At 36.7% G+C, this 24,430-nt stretch overlaps 1 protein-coding gene across 4 annotated transcripts in view; it reads left to right on the top strand.

The window, feature by feature from the left end:
* CNOT2 (CCR4-NOT transcription complex subunit 2) overlaps positions 1-24,430 on the top strand; it is an 85,924-nt gene that overhangs the window by 34,246 nt on the left and 27,248 nt on the right. For all 4 annotated transcript variants that reach the window (XM_054631373.2, XM_054631371.2, XM_077178830.1 and 1 more), the window contains exon 2: positions 16,630-16,752. In XM_054631373.2, the coding sequence (XP_054487348.1) occupies positions 16,642-16,752 (111 nt within the window). In that variant the 5' untranslated portion in view covers positions 16,630-16,641. The remainder of the gene's footprint in view (positions 1-16,629; positions 16,753-24,430) is intronic.

The raw sequence follows: 24,430 nt of genomic DNA, 5'->3' as shown, positions 1-24,430 counted from the left end.
TTCTCTATCCATGTTGTCTCTCATTTCCAGTCTAGCACATTTTATACCAAGGAATTTTACAGAAGCCTGTTATCCAAGACTGTATGTTTTGCTTCCTTTAAAAGTAGGTACTTTAGAACACGACTTAGAACTGAGGGATGCTTTTGTAAGAATGTTTTCAGATGTAGATTTTTGTTTGCATTAAATCCTTTGTTGATTTGAACAGGAATGAGAAAGTTGTATTTCAGAGCCCCTGATTCAGAGATAGTTTGTTCCTATGAACATATATGGGAAGAGGGAGCAAACTGTAAAGTTCTACTTTATGTTAAAGTGCAATTATAAAATTTAGTAATGTTTATGTAAAGGGATTGGAAAATTGCTGTAGAGAACCACATGCATACTTTGCTCTTGATGAGAAGAAATTCAGAAACATCAGTACAGAGTAGAAGATCAGATAAGTATTAGAAGTCACAAAGTTCCCAGAGGGGCTCCTGTCTTTATCCTAATTAGGCTAAGTCACAGCTTTTCTTCCTTGTTTGTTGGATCACTATAAATAATTGATATTTGAAATAATTTTTCCTCTGAAATTTACCAGCATTTTAAGAAAGAAGGCTGTTAAACTGGAAAACAATAACAAAAGGAGAAAATTAGAACTAATTAGAACTAATAAATGCACTTTCTAGAAAACAAAAAGTTTATCATTTCAGTCTTTTGTCAATTAATCTGACTATAGACTTCACAGGAATCCCAGAGAAATGAATACAAAAAGGATTCAGAGTATACTTTCGAAGTGCACAAAGCCATAGTATAGAGGAAGTCTTCATAGAATTAATTTTTCAGGAATAACCTGAAATGTAGAAACTTTTTTATAAAGACAGTAAAAATGTAAGTCCTTTTTAAAAGAAAATTTATAGCTCCTTAATTTTATCTGCTTAACTAGGGCAATGCATGTCCAAACTAGCTATCTAAGCATTTAATCTAAAGTTTAGCAAATTTATCTTTATTAACAAAAAAAGGCTCTTCAGATAATGCATCTTTTCTCTCTATGCTCTTCATGGCTTGCTGACAGATTTTTTTTCCTTTAGTGTTTTTGAATCATTAATTAACAGGCGTTGGTCAATATTTTGTTCTTTTCAATTGAAAATTTAGACTGAGGGTTAATGTTTGACGTTATGTGAGAAGCATACAGGTGACAATAGTTAAGATCTTCTAGTACCCGTGGATTTATTAGGGTTTTGTTGTAATTTTTTCCCAGTGAAAAGGCAATTGAGCAAATAAAGAAAACCATGGCCAGGTGCTGGGTGCTGACTGACACCCTGTGCTGGAGAAGTGGAGTGGTGCATGTGGTTGCTCCCCTCATCTGTGCTCTTGCTCCTATCCCAGAGGTTTCTGTACTTGCTGTAGGGATGGTTGGACAAGGTATTGTAGCAAATCCTGTGTGAAATTCAGTGTAACCTACCAGAAGTAAATCGGTGGTACTTCAGTTGCTACTTGTGTTTCCAGCTTGTCAGCAGCAGCCCTTGTGGAGCAGGCATGATGGAAAAATGTAGGATAGCAACTTCATTGGTCACCCTAGTTCAATTTTACCATCACAGACGATCTTGCTTAATAGTATATTGCATCATACAAAAATTTATCCTTTTGATAAAGTGAATATGGACAACAGAGTGCTTGCCTTGATCTTCTGATACAGTTTCTTGGCTGTTAAGATACTGTAAATTGAGGCTGTGGCTATTACATTGTCCCACCTGCTATGGCATAGTGTAACCATGGCTGTAACCACACAGCTGGGCCAAGAACACAGCTGGCTGAAAACTTAAGGAGCCAGCCAGGAGCAGGACTGTGACAGTAGACTTCACTGCTGTGAAACTATGCCTTGTGAAAATTCTGCTCTGTGATGATTCCCACTGTAGGAAATCTTCCATTATGAAACACGGAATCTTTGTATTCAAAGCCTTAGTGTAAAAATTATATTCTTAATGTAAGAATTGTCCACTGAATGTATAGAAGGTTTCTCTCTGTCACTTCAAAATCCAAAAAGCTCGCTTATCATTAAAATTTTGTACTTGCAGCCTGTAATAGATGGTGGGTTATGTGTTTGTATTCCACCTTCCCTGTAATGATTTATTGTCACTTTTAAACTAATTTTAAAGTATCCTAAATAACCTTATTCTCAAAAAATGCTTTGGAGTTAAGTGAATGGCATTCTACCAGCTATCTGTAGTGTATCTGGTTTTCCTTGTTCTGCTTTTAAAGCTTTTGTTAGGTGTTTAATTTATTGAATCATCTAGACTTTTCTTTGCAGTTGCTTAAAATAATTCATGTTAGTACTTTAGAAGTAGTAGATCCTCCTTTCCAGCAATCTCCGGTATTGGAGGCAACTGGTTTGTGTGCATTAGAATTTGTTAGATAGCTGTTTCAGTTCAGATTCTTTTTAAAAAATCATGTGTTTGTGACTGATTCTTTTTCTGCATTTCAGTTAGGTGTGGGTGATATAGTCTTGTTAAGGTTTTTTTTTGTTAATCAGCAAAAAGCTTTTGATGTGTGGTATATATCCAGTCACTATATGAAATAGATGTTTTTGGCTCTTTTATGCTACCTGTATACGTTAATAATATTCAATTTCTGAACTAGTTTAAAGATAAATTCTGGTCAGAGCTAGGAAAACATACTTTTTTGTGTGTGGCTAGGTTTGGGGAGTTACAGATTGTGCACTGTGCTTGCTCTATAGGCTGTTCATTTGTGCTGCCTCTGGGAACATTATTCTTCATAGCAATAAGCATTTGGAGAAGTTCCCTTTTAAAAAGGGGGGAAGGGTTAACAAAAGCTGCAAGGAATATATTTAACAGAAAAAACTTATGACACCACAGAGATACATAAACAATTTTTTAAAAAATGACAGTATTGAAGGAGATCAAACACAAAGAATACTTCAGTATTTGTAAACGCTTTTGATATTTGCAGTTTTTGAGAGCTAGTTAGTGTACACTTCAGTCACTTAAAGAGAGCTGCAGTATCTGGGTGGTATTTTGTTTAAATTAAGAATAACTATAAACTTATGCAACATGTAGCTGCCTCCAGTTATCTGGTGTATTGGTCCATGATGAAATGTATCACCCTCCATATTCTTGCCAGCCTGATGCTAAGAGAAAGACATATTCATGACTTTACTGTATTCATTTAGATTTTGAAAATATTGTAAAGAAATTAGTTTTTATCTTTCCTGAACAAGATTTATATCTGGAACAATTTTTTTTTTTAATCTTCTAAGATTCTGCTTCAAAATTGTGGAGGCCAGGGAGGGCAGGAAAGGGATTGTATCACTCAAGAAGCAAGAACTTCTTTCAGGACTTGGCTGACTCTGAGTATACTTCAAAGAATTTGGCATCAGATCGTGGTGTAGTGATTTAAATCTTCTGCTTTCTCCATCTGCAATACTGGTAAAATATGTTGAGATGAAAATTGTCGTTGAGACGAAAATTCATTTGAGTGTTTTGCTATTGCAAGTTTAGATGAAAGTGAAGTAATACTGCTGGTCAGGATAACTTGGATAACTTCTGAATTTTGTGAAATCAGAACTAGGAACTCTTAGGTAAAGTGTATACATTAGCTGAAGATGAGAAGTCACAATTTCAGTAAAAGTACTCCCTTTTTTTTTTTTTTTTTTTTTTTTTTTAATGGGAGTGAGACCAGAGAATAATGGAAAGCAGTGCCCTCTTGGTTGTTTTACCAGGCTTTTGAGGCACTAAATGTTGCTGTTCTGTTTTGGAACTCTGTATACAACTGCTGTCTCAGAAACTGTGAGGAAGGTATGAGATGGAGGGGGCCATCCCATGTCTGGGACTTGGGCCAGGTCTCAGCAACATTTGCAGTCTGAGCTTAGACTGCCAATTTGAGATAGCTCTGTTTTAAAATGTTGTGGTGTAAAGTCTGTCCATTCCAAGAAGAGTTGCTTTTAATTTAAAACTGGTGTGTTATTTCAGTTTCTGATATTTGAACAAAGTTTACAGCATAAAGCCAGATTTTTACAATATGGAAATCTGATTAAAGTCCATGTGCATAGAGAGGGTGCATAGCTAGTCTGATTCAAGTTTTGACAGCTTTAATGGACAACAGAGTGATTGGAGAGGTTGAAATTAAACATGTGCAAGATTAACACAGTGGAAAGACATGATCGGTGCATTTACCACTTCCTTAATTCTACTTGTTGATTGCATTTGTGATAGTGTCGTAGGGAGCTCAGTCTATGTATGATTTATCTTTTCCACTGTGGAGTAGTATCAAATAATAAAAATTATGAGGAATTGCAGTTAAGAAATGTAAAGTCTTAAATAATTCTGGTACTTTTCCATTATCTTTTTTAAAAGATCAGCAAATTCTTTTTAAGACTGGTTTGGCCTTGTACTTCAGATATGATGTGAAAACATTCGAAGTTGTTTTGTCATGCTTTATTTTATGTCTGAACCTGGTATAGCTGTAATCACAACATAGCCTGGCTGTGTAATCAGAAGGTTACAAGAAACAGGCCCTGGAATATTTAGGAAGCATCTGAAGAGTTTCATTTAATAAAAAGCACAGTAAATAAGTAACCAGAGGGTAAAAGTTTGTAATTTTGACTTGGATTTTTTCATTTGCCCTGAAGAGTCACAGACTCGTACGTATGTTTTAGGAGGACACTCCAAAAACCCATAAATGAATTTTACTTCAACATGTCTGTGCTCCTGGGAAGTGTTTCTGCTTTTGCAGACCATAACATTAGTCTGGAGAAGGAGAGTCACTGAGAGGCAAGTATGCTGCCAGGAGGTTGTGGCAGCTCATAAATACTTCTTTTCCTTCAAGTATTCAATATATTAAACATACTTAATGTTTTGAATTTTCCCGTTGTATTTTAACGTAAGACAAGATGTTTGATGTGCTGTGTGTGCAGAATAAATTTTTTGGCCAGAAATATTCTCAGCTATTTCTATTCTTAAAATACCTCCAGGAGGGAAAAAAAGAAGCCCAAACCAAATGGAGGCCTGTATTTCTTAAAATTCAATTTAAATTAAAAGTACTGTTATTACCTCTTTCCTGAGGTGCTTCAAACAAATGGTTAGCAGCTTACATTAAATACTGTATGTATGAATGTACTGATAGAAGATAAAAAGTAGCGACTCTCTTATTCAGTTAAGATTTATCTACCTTGTGCTCCCTGTGCAAAAAGCCCTCCCACACCCAAAGCCACCAACAATACACCTTCCCCCACCCCTCACCTTGGCAGAAGCTGGAGTAGAAATGGGTCTGTAGTAGTACTGATTTATTTAATGTCAACAAACTCCATCAGAGTAATGAAAGAAAAAAATATTCTGATCTTACTCTGTTAATCATGCTGCACATATCACTGTACAGTGCTTAACTGCAGGAAATGCTCAGGAAACCAGGGCTTATTTAAAATACAGTATTTTAGATTAACCAAACATGAAAGTTTTGACTCTATCCAGGAAGAAATAGGAAGGCAGTGCAGCTGTCGTAAAAAGTTAGTGGAATTGGTGCTGTGCCAAAAAAAGAAAAAAATAAAAAAGATAACTGCAATATTCCTGGGAAGAAGAAAATTTTTGTGGAAATGTCCCAGCTGGAGCAATGGTTGCCCTTTTAGCTGAAGCACAGATGCAGAAATCTAGCCTCCTGGCTGAGACTATCAGCTGAAAGCAAATAAAAAGTCAAAGGAGCCCTGTTGTTTAATTTTTAATCTTGTATTCTTCTCATACAGTAAATGAGATTTTGCATGATGAAAACACCTAAATCATGCGATTATGAACCAAAATTGAATTAACACTTCAGAGTTTGTTTTTTCCATTTGGTTTACAAGCTTTCATCTGCATGTCTGATATATAGTACAAAAGTTTTTAAACAGTAAATTAATCAACAGAAAACGGTGTTCAGTGAACAGATGCAGAATACTTAATAGATAGTGTGACACACATCGTCTAATAAGACTTAATATTTTGTAGGAGTACAGATCTAGAAAGCTGATTTGGGTGTGTAGGAAGTGTTAAATACTGCTTGAGCAGTATGTAAGGTAGTGACTGCAGAGATAGCTGGAGGCACTTAGCAGATGAAACTCTGTCAGTTTGGCTTAGGTGTCCTGTAAGGGACCACAGCAAGGTTAAGAGAAATGGGAAAAAAACACTCTCGCAGCAATAGAGCAGGCATGTGGTAATGGTGATGTGGTAAAATACTTGCTCACTGACAGCATATCAACCCTGTCCTTGTAACCATCTTCCCTTGCCTGTGAGGCCCAGCTGACCTTCATGTTTCCAGCTCATCCACTCCCATCCCTGTGCTACCACCTCCTGCCCTGACAGTGTCCTTGATGCAGGCCCTTTTCACTTTTGATCCCCTGGAGGGATACAGCCTCCCTAAAATCTGAGAGTGTTGTTTCCTCTTTCCTCACCACTAGCTTTCCTTGTAAACATTTCTGATTTGGCAGATTCTGATTTCAGTGTAAGTGTCTGTGTGTTGCTCCACCAGGGATTTTCTTTTGTTTTGATAGCTTCTTAGAGGATTCATCAACATAAAAGGTTTTTGAGCTGCTCCTTATAATGGAACCTTTGTATCATTTCTTTGATACTGGGAGCAGTTACCTCTGCTTCAGAAGTCAGACTATAGTGCTGGCTTGGAGTAGATGAGGACCTGGTTTGTTTTCCAGTTTAAGCTGTGTTGGTCCATTTTTGCATTGTCTGAGTTGTCTGTTGTTTGTGGAAAATATTTTTGAGCAGCTGTGAATGATATCAAACATGAGAGGTGGCAAAGTGTGTCATGCTGATACAAAGCTGTAACAGTTGATAGAGAAAAAATACTTCAGCGCTGCAGCTCTCTTAATTGTGAAACTGGACTCCAAAGTATTTAATCCTACTTAGTTAACTTCTGTTATAATTGCTATTAAAAAGTCTTTTTTTTAATACATGGTGACTATTAAATACCATTGATGAAGGAAAAGTCTTAAAACTGTTTTTCTTCTCCCAGAACTGTTCTCATCTTTTTATCAGAAGTCATACTGTATTTCTCTTTGTATTTTTGAACATATTTGACCTGTCTGGGGATTCAGTGAGTTTTTCTTCTCCCAGAACTGTTCTCATCTTTTTATCAGAAGTCATACTGTATTTCTCTTTGTATTTTTGAACATATTTGACCTGTCTGGGGATTCAGTGAGTTAAGATGCTAGAATTCCAAACTTGGCTTATGGCCTGTCTGATTATCACTTAACCTGCTTAGCTCCCTTCACAGGAGTGCATTTATGTCCCTTAAGAATCTTTGCTCTGCTATGTGCCCATACACGTGTTGCAAAACATGTATTGAACAACTGCCCTGTTTTAGTGCATTCTAGCAGAGGGGCACTAATTACCTGAAGAGAGGACCACTACTCTGAGGTCAGAATGGTATGTCCCTTTTAAAATCCATTTTCTGTTGCCAGTACAAGATGGAACAAATTTTTTGAGACAGAAGCTTCTTAGTCCCTCTATATGCTTTGCCTCATCTGGCATCCTTCTTTTAATTTTCAGCTGAAGTTACTTATAACCAGTTCTATGACTTACTTCATACAGAAATGAGTTTTTAGAGTAAGAAGTGCAAACTTCTTTGAACTATTGGCTTTGGTCACAATTTCCTTTTTTGCTTCCAAGAGAAATTTATAGAATCTGTTACATTTCTAAGTAATTCAGAACAATGTGCATGTGCTTAGTGTAATTTTACTTTATGGGTTCATTTCTGCAGTTACCTTAATCCTTTCAGCTTTTGGACTGCACATGCATCATTTGAGTTTGGCCGTATGCACAGTTGGCTACAACAGAATTTTGCTGAACGCAGAAGTTGCATGTTTATCAGTTTGCTCTGAGGATCACAGTGTTTAAGAAAATGCCACATTCCAGTTTCTTTCTCTGGGGCCTGGAGGAAATGGTAGCACTTTGTTATATCTGAAGAACTTAACGTATTAGGGATTTTCTGATCTTCTAAAGCTGGGCTTTACGATTGTATATGCTCTATTAAAGAAGTCTCAGAGCGTATCTGAGTAGATGTAGAATTTCTAATTGGGTAAATTGTCTTTTTATTTCTTTTTTAAAAGAATGTGCCACAAAGCAAGAAAAAAGGCAAGCCCAGCTATGAAACTGGAAATAAAATTCAAATAGATGAACTTGCTGAATAAGAGGTTATCTTATTCTGATTTGTTACAAAAGGAAAATTGCTGAAAAATAACTAAACTTGTTGTGTCAACAGTGAAATGCTTAAAAGCCCTAATGCAGCTCATATGACAAACTGCAATGTTTTTCAATTACAAGATCAATTTTTAGTTTAAACTGCAAGTGGTTTTCAACCACTGTGTTTCTGAATTACATAATGGGATGAGTCAAAGGTTATCAAGCAAAAGAAGGTAGGAAGGTGCCATTCTGATACCTGCCAATGTCAGTTTTTTATTATGGCTGAGATGTAAAATAGTGGTTGAGAGGAACTCACAAAATAAATTTCTGAGGAGCCAAGAAAAGTGTCACTGCAGTAATAAGCTTATTATAAGGGTATTTGAAGACATTTAATTATCTTTCTGAAATGGAATTTTGAGGTTTTTCTTATTTATTTACAGACTTTACAGCTGAATTTCTCCTAAGATTCACCCATTCCTACATTAACCAAGTACCAGTTTTTTTAGGAAAGGTTTATTTTTATAATAATATCAGACAAGTAGTCATTGTTCCCGATGGACAATATTTGTTAAATCATGGCCTTGACAAGAAAATACAGCTGTGTATTTTACAGTGTATGTGTGGGTGTGCAGATGTGTGCAGTAGTCAGGACTTGTGATTTCATTGCCATGTCTGCAGAGGACACACATTCCTCCTTCTCAGGTCCTATCGTTCACTAAGGTGGAATGGTTGTGGCATCATCCTGATTTCTCCCCAGACTGCTCTAGATGGAGTGCGAGTTTGTTTGCCCTTGTCACTTCCACAAATCTGTTGCTGCCTTTCTTGTATTTTCAAATACAAGAAAGGCAGCAACAGATTTGCAGAAGTGTATGTGTTTTATGTGTTTGGATTTCGTTTGAATGGTCTATCAGAAGATTATTTTCCCTATGAGTATAACTCATTGATCAAACCCATAAAAGGCATCCAGCTTAAAGAGAAGTCATATCCCAAACTCTACTGTTGGTTGCTAATATATTTCAACTGTTGTGTCTGTACCAGGAGGAGAACCTGCAAGACTTTTTCCCAGGATGGACGTGGTGTCAACCATGTTACAAGACAAAATGGAGTTTCTTATACTCACAATTTTCCAGTTCAGCTTTAGTAATTTCTGTGTTGGTTTATTCTTATTTTAATGTAGGATAATTTTTCCTATTCCTCCTGTGCTATTTCAGGAGTGTTTTAAAATGTTTATTTTGTAAGAGTTAAAGATGATTAACAACAGTTAGCATGTTGATCTTGTTCAGGAGAATTTCTGTGGCTTGTTTGATGTTAGGGACTGCCATTTCTTGGATATAGTTTGTATGCAGCAAAGATTCACAGTTTTAGTGTAGCTTTTGAAAGCATTACTATACTTCATAGAATACTTGTAAAACTTCACCCTGTAGATGATTGATCCTGAGAATATGAGTGGAGGGTAGTCTAAAATCATAACTGTATGTCCTTTATTTCTTTGCTCAAAATTTTTGTTTGGAGCTCCTGCATTTAGGTTTTTGAGCATCTTGTCTGTCATAGTTACTTTTTGAGAGGAAAGATTATGCAGTGTTTTAAGGATATCATTTACATCTTCAACTTCTCAGACCTGACCTGTGTAAGTCTGTAATTGCTGTTATTTTCTACAGTGCTGTGTGAATTTGGAAAACAATCAATTTATTATGTGACAAGTACCTGGGGTTTATTCTAAAACCTGTCCAACTTAAAAGTTTTTTGACAGATTTCTCTCTCATGTTGTGATTGTCTTTTAGTCTTCTATGTTTGAGATTTTGAAACTTGAAGACTGACATAACTTAAAAATATATGAAGCCAGTTGTTAAAGATCACAGAATCATTAGGGTTGGAAGACACTTTAGGAAACCATCTAGACCAACCCCCTGCCAAGGCAGGGTCACACAGAAACAAAACATGCACAAAATACCTATTATACTGTTGTATTTTTACAATGGCTAAGAATACAATGTCTTAAAACTGTGCCAGTATTAAGCTAATCAAAGAAAAAAAAACTTTTTAACAAAAAGAGAAATATAGTGAAATACTCTGTTTGCCATGATGATGTTCTTTTGGTACTACCAAGTTGTTGTTTGTTATTATAGCATAATCATACAGTGTTCTGGTAGAGATTATCATTCACCTTGAAGAAGTGGACAAACTGCGATTATGAAATGAGAAAACAAAGGGTCTCAGCTTCTGGTTTTGTTTTGTCTTTCGTGTAGAAAATGAAATTTATTTCTATTAGTGTACTTTTCATATATATTTTTAATAGCTTTAACTTATCTAAAGCTAAAGGTTTGGGATTTGAAAGATTTTTTGCATTTAGCAACTTGGTAATATATGTTCTATTGTATATCAGCTCCACTTCAAGTTAAATAGGAATTATCTTTGGCGAGAAATAGGACCATAAACTGTAGTCGTTTTTACTATAAATTTAATTTATGCTAGCAAACCAACTGATGGAATTCCAGATTCTGTATTTTGACTTAAATTGCAGGCTCATTTTGTGTTTCATGTGATTTTTGATAGACATTTTTAGAGACTCTTTATTTCTCACTAAAAGGCTCATTAAGGGTCACTTTTGTAGATCCTTCCCATGTGTAAGTATGTAATCTTCTGTGAAAATAGTGATTTGTGACAGACAGGAAATACAGTAAATTACTGCCTTTGCTTATTAATACCTAGGCAGCAACATCAGCAGCAATAGTAGGTAATTGGGTAGAAGCTCTGTAACATCAAACTGAGATTACAACTTTTAATTGCTTCCATGTAATGATAGTGTGCCTGTTGACAAACACTGTAGTCACTGGAGAGGCAGGAAAGGGAAGATACTGCTAGAATTCCTAAAAGGGTTTCTCTTTTTTTTCCAACTTGTATTACTGTGTATAGTTTTAATCTCACAAAGGTGATGAGTTTCATCAGTTGTAATTCAATGTTGGTTTTTCTACTCTATGGAAAATTAAAAGTATTCATTCTCCTCTGAGATTTTATAGTACCATCTTAGTTTAGATTTGGCTATGTTAATGGCATGAGTGAGTGCTCTGTAGGCACTGCTTACAGTAATATGGCAAAACAAAAAATATAATTAGTTTTCATTTTTTAATAATTTGCTGCAGGATGTTAAACTAACATCGAAACACAATCATAGAACCGCTTTATAAGTAAATTTTTAAGATTTTCTTGCAGCTTAAGACAAAATTTTTAGTAGTTTTTCGTAAAAATTCAGTTTCAATGAGATATTTTTCAGTTATTGGTGAGACATTTTTGTGTCCTGAATTATGCTATACTGGAGTATTCTTCCCAATTTAAAATATTTCTCTTTATATCTTCTTTAAAATAAGTACTGATTGTTGTTTAGGGTTATTTTCTCAGGTGAAGTATAAAGGTCAATGACCACAGCAAACTGGTTATTAGATCCTTCAAGTTCGTAAGATTTGTACAGTGCTTCTAGTTTTCCTGTTGTTAGGAAATGTTCCACAGAAGAATTTAAAGGTCTTACCAGGTTTCTGACTGCATTTTGCTTGATGAACATTAGCTTGAAGTTGTGAGTTCTAAACATAGAATCACAGAATGGCCTAGACTGGAAAGGGCCTTAAAGATTATGTGTTTCCAGACCCCTGCCATGGCAGAGGTACTTTCCACTAGACCAGGTTGCTCACAGCCCCATCCAACCTGAAAACTGGGGATGGGGCATCTACAACTATTCTGGGCAGACTGTGCCAGTGCCTCATTACCCTCACAGTAGGAAATTTCTTCGTAACATTAACCTAAACCTACTTGCTGTCAGTTTAAAATAATTTCCTTCTTGTCCTGTCAGTACATGATCCATATTTTGTGTAGGCTCCCTTCAGGTACTGGAAGGCCACAATTAAAATACCCTCAAAACTTCTCTTTTCCAGGCTAAATAATCTCATTTCTCTCTGCCTTTCCTCATAGGAGAGGTGCTTCATCCCTGCAGTCATCTTGGTGGCCCTTCTGTGGATTCATTCCATTAGGGCGATGTCCTTCCCGTGCTGGGGACCCCAGAGCTGGATGCAGCTCTCCAGGTGGGGTCTCACCAGAGTAGAGCAGAGGGACAGAATCCCCTCCCTCGCCCTGCTGGCCACACTGCTTTGGATTGCCAAGATCCAGTTGGTGTTCTGCTCTTTGAGTGCACACTGCTGGCACATGTCCAGCCTCTCATTCACCAACACACCCAAGTCCTTTTGGCAGGGCTGCTCTCGATCTGTTCATATCCCAGCCTCTGTTGATACCAAGGGTTGCCCTGAGCCAGGTGCAGCTCATGCTTTGAAAGAAGTGCATGTGTTCACTTGATCAGAAGTGGACAGTGTGGTTTGTGGCCATGTATTAGGTTAGTTCTCTTACTCCATCCTAATATGTAGCTCCTTCCCTTTCTTTCCTCTGTCACCTTGAATATTTTCTAATAATATTTTGCATGGGACTACCAGTACTTTTGCAACATTACGCTAAAGAATGAATTGACCTAAGTGCACCGTTTTTACATTTTTAATGAATGGTTACACTGCCAGTGTGTCTTGTGCAACAGAGAAATGAGTTCCCACAGTAGAAAAGAAAGAGTACTTAGAGGATTAGGAGATGGGAAGCATGGCATTAGTCGAGAGACAAGAATTCTGTGTGTAATAAAATTGTCATGCAGTTGGCATACCACTTCTGTGAGATTGTGTTGGCATGTGTATATGGATATATATGAAAGAGGAACTGAAATATAAGGGCTGATTTCTACCTCTCTTCACCTCAACAATTTAGACCCTGTACCTGAAGATCGAAAACCTCAGGTCACTGTTAATTTCCAAAGGGTTTAAGATCTATTTGTAAGGGCTTAATGAACTCTGCTGTATTTACTTTCATAGCTGATTGGGCAGTGATCTTGTTAGTCTGCGTTTGAGGTTTCTCAATGGCTTCTTGTCCTAGGAAATAAGCAACTAAGTTCCATCTGCAGATCTGTCTGCATTTGGCACAGACCCATTTATTCTCACACCTTCTTACAAAGAGTACCACAACAGTGTTTTTCCAATATCTGTGCATATGCTTGTAGCATGAGTGACTAATGAGCGTGTTAGTGAATCCTGGAATAAGTTAACATGGATTGGAAGGTGCCTGCTGCTAACCTGGCAACAGTATGACACTGTCATTGCATAGACCTGCTGTAATATAAAAGTCTGCATGGGGATAAGTGCTCTGATTCAGAAGTCTGTCAGCCATTTACTGTCACCAGTGACTATTGGGAAGTAGGTAAATTGGCTGCTGGTTTTAGCTTCAGAATGAGCACAAAGTAAGCAACCTCGCTACAGCAGCTGCAGTTTAAGTCTCTAATCCCAGTTCCTGCTCTTTCTGTTACTGGTTTTTAGCATCTTGCCTCATGTTACTGTGCTGTTAGTTTTGTGACAGGGCTGGATAGTGGTGTAAATTGTACCACCACATTTCTCTGTTGTGATCTGAGCTGTGGTTCCCTAAGAACAGGAGACAGCTCTTTCTAGTGGAGTGGAATCATGTTAGGGGTGCCTAACATGAATCCTTTAGGTGGTTGCCAGAATGCCCTCCACTGCCTGTACCACTTCCCTCAGTGGGAGTTTGGACAGGTTGAACACTGCATGCGACTGCTTCGCTTGGCAGCTTTGAACAACACAAAATCACATACAAAAATGCTGTTGTGAGGAAGTGTCAGCAAAAAGTCTTCGAAGGTCTTGGGTGCAGTGATGCAGCTGGGTAGCAGACAGGAGCACTGCAGGCTCCTCAGCCTTCCCCTCTTCCCCTATAGCTGCAGCCTGCTGTGTTTTCTCTGGAGTTCATCAGCACAGTCCTGTTAGGTGTCATGTAGAAATATGGATTTCCAATAAAAAAGCAATATTTATCTAATTATTAGAAGTTTTCTTCATTTTCTTTCTTTATAACCATGCCCTTGTCAGACTCCATATTAATATCATTGTACTTCATCAGTCTTCAGGGAATAGTCATGATTAGTTTTTTGGGCCACTGTCATTTATGATTTTCAGTATAGAAAATAATATTTTAGAAAGTTTGAATTTAGTGGGGAATTTAAAATATCTTTCAGCTTTTCAGTAGAAAGACTACATTTGGACATACTTTCTTGGAGCAGCTATAGACATATATTTTGAGAGGTTTGACCCACTGACTTAGAGATCTTTGCAGTACATAGGTGGCCAGCCACGTGTAAACCTCTGAAGAAATAAGATCAAAATCTGCTGGGTCAAAGACAATAATTTTTTCCCCTTATATAGCTCGTGTATTGTAGCTCAGGGTTTCTTATTACATTAGTACAGTACCACATATGCATCAGGGACTTGCTTTCTATCACAATTCAGTTGTTATTCTGATGATGTATCACAAGAGAAGGTTATGTGGCAAAAAAATAATAATTTACTTATCCCGGGTATTGTTAAAGGAGTACCAAAGAATTCTTTGGGACTTGTGTAAAGCTGCTTTTCTGCTTCTCAGGAGCAGTAGTTGGGTGAGACTGCAGCTTCTCTTCATTGCTGAAGATAGCTTCGCCAAAGCATTTCACTATCCTTTTTACTGCAGTTAAAGGCAACTGCTCATCTCTCTGCACTTTACTCAGGCAGAGCAAAGGACAAGATAATCCCCTTAGCCTGTTAAATGCTCCATCCCATCTGGTAGGTGATAATTGCATTGTAAGGGGATTAACACAGTGGGATATGCTTACAGTGTAATGAAAGCTTCACTATAAGTGTGAAAGTCAGCTGATTGCATTCTAGCACTTGGGGACCTTATATTTGCACGTATTTTGTAAAAAACATAAAAGACAAGTTTCATCTGGGGAAGGTATGTAGTACCTTTACATGCCATCCTTCACATATTTGTAACAGATTTTACATTTGTTCTGGAATATCAGTAGTCTGAATATCTGAAATCCTCTTGGAGGAGTAGTACAGTAGACTCTTGTTCAGCCAAATGTTTTGAGATCATTCCGTGGAGTATATCTGTATTAAATGCATCCCAGGTGTTGACTACTGTTAATCAAAAGTACTATGACTTTGAAACCATGAGGCTTAGTTGTTACCAGTCTAGGAACAGCCATGTTATTTAAATACTGCTTGGAAATCTTCATCAGTAAAGGGGAAATTTGAATAAGCCATACTGTGAGGAATATCACAGTAATTTTGTGTCAGCAGGGATTTCTGTCAAGAGGATTTCTGGCTGAAAGTAACTTTTCTTGAAGCCAACCAAAATAAATATTTTGAAATTTCAGTTTCAAGCATGAGCCTAAGGTAATGCAGACTGACTGGTTTTTTTTTAAAAAAAAGAAGTTTGAAATCCTGTGCTTTTTAAGTTTATCTAATGCTATAGTGAAGATAGTAAATTTTAAGGTTCAGAGCATTTCATAAGCGAACTCTACCTTAGCTTCCTTACCTTTTGAGATTATAAAGATCCTTGTGAAGATAAGTTCTGTAGGGCAGTAGCTCAGGATTGATTATCACCCTGTTGGATTGCACTCTCTCCAGTCTCCCCATATGGTGCAAGGAACTGGGAAGTTGCTCTGTGCTGACCTGCATGTGCCACTTGGCTGGTTTGAACATTAACCTGGGTGGTTAAAACAGGGCTTGGTTAGCGCACACTGTGCTGGGCCAGAGCTTCATAGTCAGGTGATCAAATGCAAGGTAGAGAAGTACACACTGTGTGCAGGGATGCTTTAGTGACATTGTGTGACCTTGCTGCAGGATTGAATTTTCTAATGAATTAAGGTTCTGTGACCAGCTGTGTGGCTGCTGTTTCTCTGGTTTCCATTTCCTGACTTAGCAGCACTGTGTGCATTTGCGATTCTGGGAGTTAGGGTAAAATGAAATCTAGTGGGTTTTTGTGGGCTGATTGCAGTAACTTTGCCAGTTGTGATGAGGTTGTTGAGTGTGGTTAAGCTCAACCTTCTCTTATTTATCATGGATCTGAGTGGGGTCAAGTTGAAAGCTGGTTTTCCAAGTTCTGGTGATGAGATATGGAAGATTTCACAGATCTTTCTTTTTTTCTTTCTTTTATTTTTGCTATTTCTTTTAAGGTGACTGAGTTCTAAAGAATATTGTTAATTATTTCCTTTTAGGCTGAATGTTTACCTGAGGAGAGGAAAACTAGAGAAGTTTGCTCTTTTTTTATTTTCTGACATGTTGTAATTTTAAGTAAGCTTGAGTGTAAAATAAATGTAACAAGACCCTTCCAAAAAATGAAAATATGTCCCCTTTCCCCACCCCAGTTGTTTCTGGAATATGAGTTTGTCACATGAAAATCCCTTTTGGAAGCACCATTACACTGGCAATATATTGCAAAGTATTTTTAAGAGGAACTTTCAGATATTTAGAAATGGGTTTTAACCATCCTTCTATAGATATATATTTAAAATATATACCAACTATGTAACAAACCAAATAATATATGGTGTGTAATGCATTTTCTTCTTATTTAGGTGACAAACAGCATGTTTGGTGCTTCAAGGAAGAAGTTTGTAGAGGGGGTTGATGGTGACTACCATGATGAGAACATGTACTACAGCCAATCATCGATGTTCCCACATCGGTCAGAAAAAGATGTAAGTTGAATAAGCTTATTTTTTCTCCTTTCAGTACTGAGTTAGTTTCAATATGTGAAATGTATGTGAGGAAGGTCTTCATTTAGCTTTAAGCTGTACATTTCCAGTGGCAAGTGCTTTAATTTCAGTGAATTTATCCATGTAAACTTCAGCCATATGCTTGCCAGTGTTGTTTTATGTTTTGGTTTTTTTTTCATCTTGAAGCATTGTGTTTGTAATTTAAATTGAGTTATTGATTACATCTTGTGTTTCTGTGCAGGGTCTTCAGGGTTTTTTTTGTGGTTTTGCATTTTACATCTTTAGCCATTTTTAGTTTCTGATGAAAATGCTTTGTGCAATTTGTTTGCTGAAGTAATCTAAGTTAGGTATTTCTCCTATTTGGAATGCCACACAGTTACAAAACTAGCAATTCCTAAACATTTTCCCCCCTCATTAATGACAAATTGTATGTTAGAACTGCATTGACATCAGTGAAGCTCTGCTGCCTCTTACCAAAGATAAATATATTCGGCAGTAAAGTGTGTCACTTTTACATGGAGTGGCATGAAGAAATACATGGAGGACTTGAAAGTGTGACTTGAAGTTCATGTCACCTGCAGGTCAGTAATGTAATCTCATGGCAGGCTTGTATTTGATATGTATAGGCAACCCATTCTTCCTAATTAAAAAAAAACCCAATTCCATTCAAATTTTTAAAAAGGTGAAAATGCTTCAAGTCTGCCTCCAAGACTGTCTAGAAATATGGTTAATAGCAGTTGTGAACATAGTCTTGATAGACCTTGGCCTGTGTCAAAAGAAGCATTTCCTACAGACTCTTAGCTGAATTTTAATTTAGATTTTCGAAGAGAAGGAAATAGGTTTAGAGAGTAGAAGGCCTTTTCAGACAAAATGAAACAAAAAAAAAGTATAAATGCAGCTTTCCAATTCAGTTTCATAAATTGATAAGAGCCAGCAAAGGATTAAAATGTAGTACAGTGTAAACAAAACTAAATGGGCTATTCTTTTCTCTTTGTGTTGATTTCACATATACATGTACCACAGCTGCCCATAGGCACAATGGAATATTTATGATGTGGAATATACATCCTTTCTCTGGTCACTGAGAGGTGCAACTAGCACTCAAAAACAATAGAGAGAATTTCTCCAAAGTGATTTTGGTACATTAAATCCCTACTTTTAGATTAGATGCACTGAGGGTAAAATCATTATGGTGCAGTAAGAAAGATAAAGTGAGATAAATGCTATGCAGCAAGCATACACAGTGAAAGCTGATGGCTTGGCACATTGTTGACACAGTGAATGAATGTTTTAGTTGCCTACTTTTTCTGTAGGTAGAGTTGCAGAAGTGGATCTTAGAATGGCACTTCAAGAGGAGGAAGGTGGGTGTTCCCTACACCAGGAATGACAAATGAGAAATCTTGAAGGCCTATGGGAGAAGTGGCCAAAATGGGGCATAGAAGCCTGTAGTTGGCAGAAGAATGATGTCATTCCAACAGGAAATAGAAGAGTGGATTTGCAAAAGCTTTTTAAAATTTTATTTCTAAATTATTTTAAGGTTCCCCAAGTCCTGTGGCTTAACTGTTGACCATTACAACTTTCTGAGTTTATGCTTATGAAATTTTAAACTGTTATATGCTATTCTGACTTTTTTAATAATTTTATAAAAATAAATTTATTGCAATAATATTGACTGTACACCTTTGATCACTCAGGTATAGCTAAATGCATACTGTGTATTACATGTTCCATTTGCTCTTTCACTGGGCTCACAGTAGATAAGGAGGGTTGGAAAGGTTGTTACATTCTCTTAGTTTCCAACTTCTTGCGCAGCTTTGTAAACCTTTGCCTCTTGAAAATAACCATATTTTCAAATAGTCTTTCAACTAGAATTCAGCTAAAAATGTTGTATATGAAAGTAAAATAAATATATTGACTCTGTATTGACAGGCTAAAATAAAATTGCTCAGAAGTTTTTCCAAGTAAGCTAATAAAGACTAATGTTCAAAACCTAGATCCAGTTTTATGAACACCTGGGGGAAAAATTCCAGCGTTCTAGATCTTGAAGCACTTTGAATCTTTCTGTCTTCACATCTACTATGGGAATAAAGTAAAGGCAGAAGAAATATCAGAAAAGAAGCAAATTACTCTTATATTATCTAAACAAGGTGCAATTTTACTGCAGTTTAAGTTATTCCTCCTTTTTCATTTTCAGCTCCATTTATGTCTTTACTGAAAGCAGATACAATTAATGTTGCAGGCTTTTGCAACTGACCTATAAAAAAATTACTGAAATGTAATTTTTTTCTCTCCAGTGTATGATATGTACATATGAATGCAGAGTCCTTCATTTATGCTTCATTTATTTTCTAGAGTTCTTCCAACTGAAATAGAATGGTTTTGGTGGAAGCTTCTGTGAATGGACTCCCTAAATTCTGTTTTTCAGCAAGGGCTAAAGCTTGTTTAATATTTGCCCTTATACTGGGTATAGCTAGGTGTTTCTAGTTTTCATTTTGTTGAAGTTTTAGTGATTCTGATCATGAAAGTTACTGCTTTCCAAAGAACTGTTGCTGCTTGTGTCTATGTATACTCAAAGCTGGGGAGTATAGGAATGGGGGAACTTAGGGAATGGTGAAATCCTCCTAAAATTTAGAGTAAAGGTTATTACTGCAAGCGTATTTGTATAAACTTCAAAACTTACTTCTCACTTTATTTTTACAGTAAAGTCAAGCTAAATCCTGTCCTAAATTTCAAATATTATTGACATGGGGAAAAAACTAGCAGCAAATAATTTTGGACATGTTACTTTTATTTCAGCCTCAGTGTAGCTAAGATATAAAAGCTTTCTTTCAATTTACCTATTCTTTCACTAGAGAACGCAGTTGTAAATAAACAGGGCTAATACAGTAGTTGAAATGGAAAAGTTGCCTGTTACTCACATATGCAAGTGCTTCCAAGATCATACAGATACTGATTGGATAAGTTATTTTAGGCCCACAATTATGGTTCCTTAGATGAGATTACATCTTATTCAAGCCATCTTAGGCTTTTTTTTTTTACTGAATAAGTTGCTTTGACTTGAATCATCACATGCTTGCTGAGCTAAGTAGGGGAGAGAAACAGAGTATATGCATGAATGCTCTGTCTGTGAATATTTCTGCACTTGGTCAGTGCATTATAAGCAGGTCAATAATCCTTTGGGAAATAAATAAGTTGTTTTACAGTACTTAGAGAACAAAGAACGGGTTTAGAAAATAGTGTAACTTTTTGCTGGCAACAAGTAGGATCCTTTTAATATAAATTGATAAGATGATGCACTGGGCACCCGCAAAACAATTGCAGAGCTTACTTGTTGCTAATTTCACAAACTTAATTGAGCTGTCTGTGCACTCAGCAAAATAATTTTCAGGACATGGATACATGTCTATTTATTTGAATAGAGAGACAGTGGTAGAAATTGGTAACTCATGGTTCTCATGTACTTTTGAAACTACAGTTGTTAAATGAGCAAAAGAAAAATGCAGGTGAGCTTTGAGAAAAGATTGGACCAATTCAGTCTGAACTTCTTTGATTTCTCAAGTATGAGAATGTAAGAAGGGCTCCGCAAGGTTTGACCAATCTAGCCCAACCCACTGAAAATGTGTACTTGAGAGTGTAAGATAAGGTCACCTTCTGTTGTTTTGTAGCCATAAATCTGACAGTAGACACACATGCATTTTAATGAAGGTCTACCCAATCGGAAAACTTAGGAGATTTTTTCAATTAGTATTTTTTTCAAATCTTGGCCCAGACCTTCACTGTTCATTTTCTTTTCCAGTTGCTCAACAGATAGTAAAATGCTTGCAGTGAGGTAGTAGTAATACTTCTGATTTGTGTTTTTAATTGTAGCAGGTGAGATTTAGCTTGAAGATTAGATTTGTCTCATTGCAGTTGTTTGCGTAACTCCCTAGCACTAGGAAGTCCCCAGATTTGGATATTGTGTACAGAAAAATGGGTTGTTGATTCTGGGAGCCTGCTTTCCAGAGGTTTCTTCCATCCTGAGCTGAAGCATGTCTGTGGTGGATGAAATTCAGGGGTTCCTCCATCATGAGACAGTTGCACGAAGGCAGATGTCAGTGATGCTGATACAACAAAGGGTGGTCAAAGGCCTTTTACTGTGATTCTATTAAACTGATTTATAGAACCTTTACTTTTACTGTGTTTTGAAAGACTTGGCCTTACAAGGAGGTGGTACTTTTACAAGAGAGAAAACCCTGAAGGTTTAGCTTGCCATTATGATTGAGATCCAGAATCTTGCTAAGTTTTGGAAACTAAGTGTGTAAAAGTTTAGTCAGTTTTCTGGAGACAACTTTGACTTTAAGGCTGCTGAACCTCATTGATCCAGATAAATTGCTGACTTTTTAATGCTATTATTTCAGGATTCTGAGGAAAATGGTATGGTATCGTGTTTCCTAAGGTATCTTTCTTGCCTTAGTCATAATTTTACATCAGATGCTTCATATGCAGTTGTATGTATTTAAGAATTCCCAGGAAACCCCCTTGTGTAGTTGTAGCATTCACACTAATGATGCTTGGCTGAATAGAGATACTGTACATTAACCTAATTTGTAATTGTCTGAATAGTTTTGATCCATTTGTGGAGGGAGAAAAAACCCTTAAGTTTATTTTGAGAAATAAATAGAATAATGTCCTAATTATAAATGGCAAATGAATATTTTCACATGCATTACTTTGCATGTAAGCATTCTTGTAGATTTGACTGAATAGTGAGTTGGTTTGCCCTGCTGCTTGCTTTGTGAAACACATTACTTAGGCTTCACTCTTTGAAGTGTGAGCTACGAAGCAATAAGAGTTACTTTTCACCTTCCAGAAGAGTGATTAAGCATTCCTTGCATGTATTACTGAGTACACAATAATGTGGTTTTTTTTAAAAAAAAACCTAGCAACCAACAAAAGGAAAAAAAACAAGAACAAACAAACAAAAACCCTATTGGAAACAAACAAACTTTAAATGTATGGAAATTGCAATGCAATTGATACTGGCAAAAGTGGCAAAATTGTTGGAAGGATTGGCAGGGAATGAGATTAGTAACAATTTCAGGAGCTTTGTGTTTTAATGCAGTTCTCTTTCAGAGCCTATCATCATTCTGCCTAGAGTGTGCATTTTCATAAGAAAGTTATACAGTATGCTGAAAGAACAAAAAGTTTCAAATACAAAATGTACCCTTTACTGTCTCACCTATGAATTTGCACATGAACGGATTTATCAAATAGGACAATACATCATAAATTAATTTTGCTTAGAGACAAGTGTTTTATACTATTTCGCACAGTGTGCAAATATGTGTCTGAAAAATATATCCAAATGTAAGTTAGTTCACATCCCTTTACAATTTGGAATTATGTCACAAGGAAATTAATTTTACTGTTGATGACTGTAGTATAATTTTCATTATGATTCTGTTTGTATTTAGGCTTTTTATAGAATAATTGAATGACTGTGGTAGGTGTTCTATACTTTCCTGATTTTCATCTTAGCTTCATCTAGAAGCTTCATTTTACTGCATCTCCACTTCACAATGTATAATAATTTTTATGTGTCAGCTCTAGCTTTTGAAGTGAGGTCTTTAACTAGATTAATTCCATGCATAAAATCATGTGCATTTTCTAGAAGGGAAGGGTTATGGCTTCTTACCCAATAACTCATTTCATTGAACATGCTGTTTTGTAATATTGATGGTTTATGAGCTCAGTGGTGGGCATTTTGGTTTTGCTTTTTTGTATGCAGCTGGTTATTTAATTGGTGTAAAATATTTGCTTTGTTGTCCTAGTTCTCAATTGCTTTGGCATTTTTTATAGCATCTTTCAATGAGCTTTCAGTAGTCATTTGGCTCATTGATAAACTGTACTATCAGACAATGTCTCTACACAGGGAGAATTTGTTTTTACTTGGGTAGCTGTGTTAACCTCACAGTAATAGTGTCATTGTCATTCAAAAGCAACATCTTGTCTTTAAGATCTTGAGATATTGCTGCCATCAGAAGTGTGGTCCTACCTCCTTGTGCTTTCCAAGTGCTGCTGGAGGCAGAAGATCACAACCAACCAGAAATTATGAAATATGAAAGACTGAATAAAATTTCATTTATTTTACAGTATTGTATTTGAGCTTATATTTCACAAATTATTTACATCAGTAATAATTTTCACTGGCAGATAATAACCTGTATTTATATATGTATACAAGGTTTTCATTGTTTTATGATATTGAGATTTGGAAATACTTTCTTGTAATATGGGACTGTTGGGAGTGCTATATTAGAAGGTGGTGTAACGAGGAAGAGGGATAACACTACTAAAAAACTGGCAGAGTCTAGTATTTTTATCTGTTATTTCTTGACTTGTTTTACTACTGGTTTTACGTCAGTATAACACTTACTTCTTTTGAGGCTGTGGGTCAGATGTTGTTATTAAATAGTGCAGCACAGATGGCAGATACCAGAAATAAAGTAGTGTAAATAAAAAATTATGCTGATGTTTGCATCTGTGAGAATCCCATCATTTATCAGGCCAGATACTTCTCACAAACTTGCTTATTCTAACACATTTTCCTTCTAGGAGTTGACTTTGTAGTGCTTAATCTATATATTTTAGCTAGGCTTGCTTCATGTTTAAGAAAGTAGCTTTGGGCTATAACTAGGTAATGCAGCAGCCTTCACAGAATTGTTTTATGAGTTTTCTCGGTGCCACCCTGCTGACATGTGCTACCATGGCAGTGATGGTGGCAGGCAGCTGTCCCCAGGCCGAGCTGGGGCTGTGCTTGGGGGCGGCAGGATGCTGCAGGGCAGGGGAGGCAGCAGCCCCTTCAGCCAGCGCTGCTGCAGGGCCTCCTCCCACTACCCCTCTGCTCCTGTGTTCTGCACCCTCCCGAGAGGGTTGTAAAATGCAGTGTTTTCTTCACAGTTCTGGCAAATATAAGCATTTCTTGGTGCTGATTTTTTTAGATTTGTTGACAATCTCAAATGAATTTACTGCAGTAAACTGATCAAGAGTAATGAAAACTGTTACAGAAAAATCTCTCAGCACTAGGGATAGGGAATTGTCTGAGAGCCCCTTGCAGCTTATTGGTTCTTGGTGTGGATCAGTCCAGCAAAATTGGGCAAAATTGATAACTTGGATCATCAGTTTTTAGATGCATAATCTTCCACGATCAAAATTGCAGTCACTGTTTGAGACTCGTGAGTAAAATGATGTCCATGTCTTGAGTGTCATCGGCCTGCCAGTACTGAGTGTTGGTCTCTCCTGTATCCTGCAAAATAAAGTGCAGCCTTCATGTTCCACAAGGTCTTTTTTGCTCAGTAATCCCCCTGTCCCATGGGAGAGGCGAGTCATAGGCCTCCTCTGTCTTGTAATAGCAACATTGGGAAAGCTAATAGAAAAAAAAAATCTGCCTAGTTCATTGGTACAACTTAGGAATAGAAGGAGAAATCCCATGCTGGGTTTTGCGGCTGTTAACCACTTACAAATTGATTTAGGTTGTTACAAATATAATTCTGAGTGGTTTTTCCCTAAGATTGTAACATAATTTGGGTAAAGCTTAATAGGTCTTAGCAACTGGAAGAGGCTTTAGTCACCTTAAGGCTTAGTCTGCTTTGGTTTTTATTAAGGTTATGACTTTTGGCCA

Source organism: Agelaius phoeniceus, chromosome 5 (genome assembly GCF_051311805.1).
Source record: "Agelaius phoeniceus isolate bAgePho1 chromosome 5, bAgePho1.hap1, whole genome shotgun sequence".
Lineage (NCBI taxonomy): Eukaryota > Metazoa > Chordata > Aves > Passeriformes > Icteridae > Agelaius > Agelaius phoeniceus.
Note: the sequence above shows the minus strand (reverse complement) of the source record. Positions and strands in the feature narration are given on the sequence as shown.